The 9,129-nt window shown below is 33.3% G+C and overlaps 1 protein-coding gene across 1 annotated transcript; it reads left to right on the forward strand.

Annotated features, from left to right (window-relative positions):
• The first annotated feature begins 4,935 nt into the window (after window positions 1–4,935).
• On the forward strand, window positions 4,936–8,448 carry LOC111879007 (KH domain-containing protein At1g09660/At1g09670). The gene is made up of 8 exons (XM_023875482.1): window positions 4,936–5,137; window positions 5,229–5,369; window positions 6,046–6,131; window positions 6,854–6,999; window positions 7,191–7,325; window positions 7,409–7,525; window positions 7,639–7,782; window positions 7,869–8,448. Exons 2-8 carry the CDS (start codon window positions 5,272–5,274, stop codon window positions 8,025–8,027), a joined length of 885 nt encoding a protein of 294 aa, XP_023731250.1. The 5' UTR covers window positions 4,936–5,137; window positions 5,229–5,271; the 3' UTR covers window positions 8,028–8,448.
• The last annotated feature ends 681 nt before the right edge of the window (window positions 8,449–9,129 follow it).

Genomic DNA, 9,129 nt, shown 5'->3' on the forward strand with positions numbered 1-9,129 from the left:
TAATGGAACCAAAACAAATAAACAAAAGATTCCAACATAGATTTGAGTAAAATTAAAATCATTCTACAAAGAGTAAGACAAACCTTACCTTGAAATCATAAATTGGAGAATAACTCAAGGAAAATGACCTGACCATAAATTAACTACAAAAAGGAATTCATATTTTCATTAGTATGAAGTCGAATCCAAAGGAATTGAAATTAAAAATATGTTATAGAGAATAAGAATAGCCATACCTTTTGAGGAGAAATCGGGGCAAAAATCGAAGTTGAGGATCGTTTTGTCGGAAGTCTATAACACATATTCCACGTAAAATTCAGTAATTCCTTGACATATAGATATATAAAATTTCAAAATTTACCTAACAGCTTTTATATCATCCTTCAAAGTAAATTTTATAAAAAACAATGCCTAAGAAAATAATGAAATTTAAATGATGCAAAAGACGTAAACAAAATAGCCTATAATAAACAAAAAGGAAGCCCTTAACCGGTCTCTTGGAACATTTTCTAGAAAACCGACTTTGATTCTTGTAGGGTTAAGCCTTACATTAGCATATACCAAAAGCAGAGGGTGCCTCTGCGACACACAAGAGTTGTCTAACCTAACTTTTTGTTGATCTTTGAGAGCATTGTACGCATCCAAACAATTGTTACTTACTCAATCATGCCTTGAATGAACAATCCAACCAGTTAAAACCTCAACCCTAACATTTGAACAAAAAAATCAAACAATCAATTTACCTAATTTTATTAGAATTACCAGTGGAGACGACATCGAAATGATGATCGACGGCTGATAAGTGGTTGTTGCTTGTAGCGTTTTTCCCATTTATAGATGAATCAGTGACCAGGAGAAGTAGGTGGAGGCGTCGTCGACGAGGACATTTCCGTTCGGGCAGCACCTTAGAGGTGCTGGTGACGGTGGCAATGCCAGCCTCGATGGGAAAAGGTAAAAGCAGAATATTGAAAAGCACAGAAAAGCAAACGGACATGGAAAGTACAAACGATGGAAAATCGAGGAACCGACTACCTGAAAGAACATACGTCGAGCACAGAAGGAAGATGACGAAGGCGGAGAAGACGCAAAATCGAATAAGTGACAATCATTAGTAGCGAAGATGCAAAACGACGATGAAAACAAAGAAATCGGGAAAGACGTAAAATCAAGGAACCATCTTTGGATTCACCAAAACTCAAATGAAGAAAACACAATGGAGTAGTATAGGGAAAACGACTGGAATTTCAGGGTTTTTGATGATGCAAGGATTGGAAATGAAGATGTATGTATAGGCGGTGGAAAAGATATATCTAATAAGAGAGGCAGTGGGGGGAAGGATCTGGAGTAAGGATGCAAGCGGATCGGGTATTACCGGTCGGGTATTACCCGTGTTAAACGGGTAACGGAGCGGGGACGGATGCAAATATGTATACCCGAAGCGGGGACGGGTCGGAGACGGATATGACATTATCCGACCCGTTTAAAACCCGATTATATATAGATATATAATATTAATTAATTAATGTTTATGGGAATTGGGAAATTTTATTCAGAGTATCAAGTATTATCAAGAGTTCAAGACGACGCTTCAAGAATTCAAGATTTCGACTTCTCGTTTCTTTAAGCATTGAATCACCGATCTTATTCTCTCTAGTCTCTTCTCGGCTTGTCCAAGAATCAAGAACTCATTATAAAATATGCAGCCACATACGAAAATTATTCTTCTTCACTTAACCCCTTCATTCGTCTTTGATTCTTGTTCAGTTCAATATTCAAACTTTATCTTATTTCTGGAATCGGCCCTTCGTTCTTCTTCAGTGAATCCTTCACCTTCAACCTTCAAGACGCTTCAATAATCAGGGAATCGACTCATCGTAAAACTCGTTTGTTTAAGCTATTTACAGATTTCATTCTCTCTGGCTTTTCTCTTAGAGAGAATGAAATCAATTTGATGTTTTACAAACAATTACTATCTGCCTAATATAATCAATTTCTACAAACCATTTGTTAACTCCACTCGATTTCTATAATCGGTTAACAGAATTATCAATATATTAGCAGTAATCGATTAAATGATTAATTGACTCAACTGAATTTTCTGATATTTCTGAAATTGAATTACCTGGAGATCCATTTTATTGCATCTATATTAGTGGAATTGCATTTTATTGTATCTATTTTGTTTGTATACGGTATACCTCTTCTTTACTGTGATTGATCAAATGGATTTTGATTAAACATGATTGAGTATTTTGGTTGTATCAGAAACTCATTAATAGATTAAATGGATTTTTGTGATTACCTTTTTTACCCTCTGTTGAGAACCAAACGAAATCATTGCATACTAACTGTTTGATGATTTGCCTAAGTGAGATTTACAAAGCCAAAAAAAAAAAAGATAAATATAAAGGAACACCCATAAAAAACATATTCAAAACCAGGAAACCTATCTTTATATCTGATACATTGCATTTCTAATTCTTTCTTTAAACATGTACATACTACATCTTATTAATCCTTTTGCAATGGCATTCAAGATCAACAATCCCCACAACCAAGTGTTGAGGCTGCTGGAACAACACATGGACATGCTTCACAACATTAAAACAATCAAAGCTTCAACTCCTTAAGATTCAAGTCTCAAGAGTAAAGCCTTCAACTCGATATTTCTTCTTTCTGACTCTTTTTTTCACTCGATTTCCCTGTTCTAGTTTTTTTAATCAAATCATTGATTTTCCTGTTATTGATTCGATTTTTCTTTTGATTTTGTTCAAATGATTGAATGCAGTTAGCTATTAAATATCTTTTGTTGTGAATTGTAATCTTATATGATTTTATATCATATGTTTGAAACGTTTGTCATATGAATGGCTGAATGGTTTTTGAATGTTTGTATCGTCTATATAGTCGAATGTCCGAGTGGCTAAATTTATAATGATTTTACTTCTGTTTGGTGAAATGGTTATAGAATGTATGCGTTGCATGGTTATTGAATTTTACTCCATGTTATGTTATGTTATTGCTCCGACCTTTTAATTTTTGTGAATTGTGATATCATCTTGATTTTATATCATTTTTATGTATGTATAATCGCTAAAATCTTAATCTTGTATGGCTATCAAATATATTTTGTGTTGAATTGTGATATCATATGATTTTTATATTTACAAATGTTTTTTTTTGAACTTTTTTTTACTGAACGGGTATCCATCGGGTTATTCGTACTCGGCGGGGATTTTTTTACCCGTACCCGTCGGGGATTAGGCGGGGCGGAGGCGGGGATGGGTGTGGGGATCGGAGTTCGGGTGCGAGGACGGGTATTGCAATATCCTCCAATATCCGCCCCCGTTTGCATCCCTAATCTGGAGACGGTGACCATGGTAAGTTAGAGTAGCCCGATGAACAGTACCCTGGTCAGATACTGTTCATAAGGGAACATGAAATTTATCTATATATATAATTAATGTGTTGATATTACTTTTATGTTTTTTTTTTGAAAAATATAATATTTTATTCAATTTGTCTAAAGTATTTGTTAAACATGAAAGTTATAAAAATACGCCATTGGTTAACTGACGACTAGATATCACGAATTAATTGGGACCCTAAATTGTAATTAGTTAATTTCTCTTAGATAATTAAATCTCAACAAAGTAAGTGACATGACTAATATTATAACAAAATAAATTAATATAATTACCATATTAGTAATATTACTCAAATATTTTTTTATTAAAATAGAGATTATTTAAGGTGTTTGAAAATTTATTGGGTTCGATAACTTCACTAAGTGCCTAAGCAATGATATTTGTTAGTCACTACCTAATCAATTGTATATCGAGGAAATGACTAAACTAGCAATTTTTCCTAATTGTCTATCCAAAAATAGCAAAAAAGCCAAAAATAGCCCACGAAAGAGTAGCTCGGCCAGAGTTGACTACGGTGACGACGGTCAAAGGGGGAAATCCAAGGTTTTAGGGCAATGGGCTACTGTTTCGCCAAATCTTCTACTGTTTCGGGTTAACTATAACTTTTTTTTTTGATTTCGAAAATCTAAAACCGTAGATTATTTTATAACCTACGGTTTTCATTCGACGAACTAGGGTTTTGAGTAAAAAGTCTACAATTTTAATTGTTTTTTTAATAAATGGAAAGTAGTTTTTTGAGAATTATTTTGATAAAAAATATTGTTTGTAAAATGTAGAATAGTTTTTTTGACAATTATTTTGTTCAAAAATATTTTTTTGTAAAACTACTCTCAATTTATTTAAAAATAAAATAAAGCCGTAGACTTTTACCCATAACGGTAGACTACGATTTCAGAAACCGTAGGTTATAAAGTAACCTACGATTTTAGATTTTCGAAATTAATTTTTTTTTATAACAATAGACGATTTGACGAAACAGTAGCCAACTCTAATTACCTACGATTTCGTGGATTATTTTTGGATAATTACTTATTTTTGGCTATTTTTGGATAGATAATTAAGAAAATTTGCTATATTAGTAATTCTCTCTTGTATATATATTACTTAGAGGTAATCGAAGATTAATCGATTTTTCACGGCAATCGGACCTAATAAAATATCTATAAGTTCCGGTTAAAATGGATATAAATAGTAGTTAATTATTATTGTATACAAATTTGGACACAATATATATTCTATTACAAAAACTATAAAATAATAATTAAAATAAAGGATTACAATCAGACAATTACAGGTTCATTTAACCTCATTTAGCCCATAGAATCTGATTAAAAAAACACAAAATGAAAGTACCAAATCTAATGATTCGTATCCTATGCGATGATCTTCTCTCCCTCATCGTCACTGTTTACAGTAGAAAACATAGAAAAATACACACAAATACATATACGTATTGGTATAATACAATACAATACAACAAATCAAAGAATCGAATCCGCCATAAGGGACCTCTTTCAATTCTGTACAGTGAGTTTTCTCTCTTACCCTCCAACCCCTCTTGTCATTTTCCTCCTCTCCCTCTCAAGAGGGGTCCAATTAGGGGGAAAAGAGTTGAAGAAATCTGTCTTTCCATTACCATTACCATTTCGATTCCCATTTACCTAATTCACAAACCCTAAACGTCGCGCACCTCAAATAAAGTTTGCCCAGTAAGTTTTTCTATCTGTGTTGTATCTGTTTATACATGTGTTGTGTGCAGAGACACCTCTCATGCTTCTGGGTTTCTTTTTTGCGTAACAGAGCTGACTGCCGAAAGCTTCATAGTACAGAAGATTAACCATTAATGGAGAATAGAATACCACCAGGAAGTTACTTCCAGTACTCTCCTACTGGAGTTCATACTTCACTTCAGAGGTCTTCGTCTCCCTCAGATCGTGAAAGGTTAGAAACTTTTGAGCTTTCTTCAACTCTCTGTATGTGATTATCTATGTTGATAACTTTTGGATCTTGGGTTTCTGTTGTTTTGTGGGATTGTTGCTGTTCTTAGTATTAGTATCCGATATTCTACTATTTGGGGATCTATTTTTTCCTTTTTGGGTTAATTTTGTAATCATATGCTACACTTATCGGTATTTGACCTGTTAATTCGCATATGGGTTGAGCTTGTTTGCATGTTTTGGTGTTCATTTGAGTGTTTATTACAAGTATGGATTTGTTGTTTGGAGAAGTGGCTTTTTTTGTCAAATTGAGCTTGGATCCTTGGCTTTCAGAATCTTGAAATTAAGAACAGAATTGGCAGATCATGAACATGATCATGCTGATGTTGAAGTCTTGTGATGCCAGTGTTTGTAGATTGAGTGACATTTGTCAAGTGTCAACATCAACTTCCATTTCTGTTAAGCATGTATTATGATTTATGAGCTCCACTTTTTGCCTTTTTATCTCATGGCTTTCACCCTCACCAGTTGTTATTGACTTGTTGTTGTTGTATAATTTTCTATACTGTTCAGTTGGAATAGAAAATGAAGTAACTGCATAAAACCTCATCTGTATTTATTTTATGGTCTCCATTTTGATATTTATTTGCATTTGACTGTTTGGGAGTTGGTCAACACAGATATTTGGCAGAATTACTTGCAGAAAGGCAGAAGTTGGCACCATTTATGCAAGTCATGCCTATATGCAGCAGGCTTTTAAATCAAGGTTCTTTTATTCATTTTCACTCTTTTAATATAAATTTTGAATTTGCTATTGGTTAATGGTGAAGACTGTAGTCATTTGATAGTTTTTTTTTTTTTTTCTTTTCCATTTAAACTGTCCTGATAAAGCATTCTCAATAAAGTGTCCTCTTTGTATTAAGTCAAAAGGAGATATAGCTTACTGGATTAAGGGATTTTTATTTCCCATTAAGTCCTGTATAGGTAAAATGGTTGAATTGGTATTGATGTCTGTCTGGATAAAGTCTTGTATGCATAAAGCCTGCTTCTTTTTATAGACCGAATAACCACATGAATGAGACTATTTAAATCACCATTTTATCCTTACATCCAAAAAAAATCACGATATTCATCAATTTTAATCTGAGAAGAGTTGGTAGAAAAAAGAAGGGTAAATAGGAAAAATGTTAGTGTCTAAATACATTAAGCCAAGTTTTTTTTGGTTTAACCAATTAAGTTATTCTGTGTAGGTGAAGTAAAAAAGAAAGTCATAAGATTATCTGTCCAAATTAGGTGCTTAACCCATTAGGCTCATTAAGTAAAAACGAAACAATCCCTAACTTCTTTTTCCATTAAGTCCATTAAGTCAAAAAGAATTAAGATCTAGCTCTAATTATGTTATATTATATCAATATGGTATGTTGTTGTAATGCGTGTTTCTGACATAGTATTAATTTGCTTTTTTTTTTGTTTGTGCTGTTTATGCAGAGATCATGAAAACATCAGGAATGGTGTCGAATCATAATTTTGTGGATCATGAGAGAATGTTGCGTGACAGGTCATATCGGTCATTTAATCAAAAACCTCAAAGGGGTCCAATGGATGTAGAGGCATGGCCCACAATGCAACCAGAGGTATCATCACATTTTCTTTTTTTTTGAAGGTTTTACAAATAATCCCAAAACCTTTCAAAAGCAGTTGATACAAATACAAATCAATTTTCACTGCTATAATAGAGTAGATTTTTCAAAGTACAATGTCCTATAAAGAAAGTTATTTATTAAAATATTAAAATAAAAATACGTTGCTATTTATTGGTTTTCAGGATAATCGTCTCCTCCAAAGAATGGCATCATTTCAAGCTTCTGCAATGGGGTGGCCCGCATCACCAGGAATGGCAACACCCACAGTTATAAAAAAAGTTATCAGACTCGATGTTCCCGTTGAAAAATTCCCAAATGTAAGTAAAAAAAATATATATCATAATTCACTTCTTTTATTTACAAATTTATTCTAACATGTGATGGAATCATGACATGGCAGTATAACTTTGTGGGCCGAATTCTGGGCCCACGTGGAAATTCTTTGAAAAGGATAGAAGCCATGACAGAGTGTAGAATATATATTAGAGGGCGAGGCTCCGTTAAGGATTCTGTTAAGGTATTATTTATTTCTACTTGTTACATATCTCTCAAGTTATTGTTACATATTTGCATATACGATTTTTGAAAGCAACTTTTTTTTTTTTTTTTTTTTTTTTTAAATGAAATCAGGAAGAGAAGTTAAAAGATAAACCAGGGTATGAACACCTGAATGATCCTCTTCACTTGTTGCTTGAAGCTGAATTTCCTGAAGACATAATAGACTCACGTTTGGATCATGCAGTTACACTACTAGAAAACCTCCTAAAGCCAGTGGTAAGAAAAACCCTTTTTTTTTCTCTATTAAGTTGTTCTTATATGTACAACATCTAACTTTTTAATTTATTTTTATAAATCGCTAGGATGAGTCTATGGACACTTACAAGAAGCATCAACTAAGAGAATTGGCTATGCTAAATGGTACTTTAAGAGAGGAAAGCCCTAGTATGAGTCCTAGCATGAGCCCAAGCATGTCTCCCTTTAATAGCAATGGCATGAAACGCGCCAAAACAGGAAGATGACAGGTGGCATGATCTCAGTGGTTCAAATTCTATTTTGAGATGCTGACGTGTCACTTGCATCAACTATGTGAACCGCAAACGGGTTTCACAAACAAGACATAACCAAAAAACTTTGAATGATCAAGAGAAGAAGGTGGTGGTGATTGGTTTGGGCAAATGTCACCAATTTGCTTTTCTAACTTAGGGTTTAAAAAGACTGTGTGTGTGTGTGTGGTTGTTGGTTTTGATGTTTTTTTTAGTTAATTTTTTATTTTTGTAATTTTATTATTCCCATGTTTGATTTATGAAATAAGCATCAAGTGTATTGCTATAGTCTAGGTTTTGATTATAACCAAGGGATCTATTGAGAGGAGAAAAACTTTGTATAATATTTTGTATGCTTGCGTCAACTATTAATTTAATAACAACATTAGATTGCATATTCCTTGGAGTTTGACATCTAACAATTGCCAAGTTTTATATTTGTTGTAGAATGTAGTGTAAAGTCATTGTAAAACGACCATTTTACCCTTGGTGTGTCTTTCCAATCAAATGTCCGATTCGTTTTTCCTATTCCATTGGTAGAAATCCAGTTAAGTTGCAACATTTCATACAAAAAAAAACAATGTTCTTTCAGTAATCAATATACAAACAAGAAAGAGAAAAAAAGGGGGAAAACTAGTATATCTTAGGTCATATGAATATACATGATACAAAACCTAATGAGAAGATTTAATGCTTTCTCATAATAATGTGTAAAATTGCTCCATTTCCTGTTATGGGTACTTGAAAAGTCCCCTCCTCCATTTACATCTGTGTGAGATAAGCCGTGGTTATGAAATACCAATAATTACCCTTACACTACCAATGAAAAAAAAGGGTAAATTTGGAAAAACAACAAGAAAGAGGCATACATACCTTCATATCAGTCACGAAGACCAAGTTCGAGCTCAAGTTCATCATCTTCTTCAAAGAGCCTTAAGAGACGAGCATATTGTTCTTCACGTTTCTTCTTTTGCCATAGCTTGAAAAGGAAAAATGATAAAGTAACAACTGCTGCAAGAACCATGCACATTATGAATATTGTAGATCCATTCTTTTTACGTGAAGATGCATCGGCATC

The sequence above is a fragment of the Lactuca sativa genome, chromosome 9 (genome assembly GCF_002870075.4).
Source record: "Lactuca sativa cultivar Salinas chromosome 9, Lsat_Salinas_v11, whole genome shotgun sequence".
Taxonomy (NCBI): domain Eukaryota; kingdom Viridiplantae; phylum Streptophyta; class Magnoliopsida; order Asterales; family Asteraceae; genus Lactuca; species Lactuca sativa.

Coding starts and splice junctions, on each gene's coding strand:
- LOC111879007 (XM_023875482.1), top strand. CDS start 5,272: ATGGAGAATAGAATACCACCAGGAAGTTACTTCCAGTACTCTCCTACT. Junction 7,326..7,408: donor CCGTTGAAAAATTCCCAAAT/GTAAGTAAAAAA, acceptor ATGACATGGCAG/TATAACTTTGTGGGCCGAAT. Junction 7,783..7,868: donor AAAACCTCCTAAAGCCAGTG/GTAAGAAAAACC, acceptor ATAAATCGCTAG/GATGAGTCTATGGACACTTA.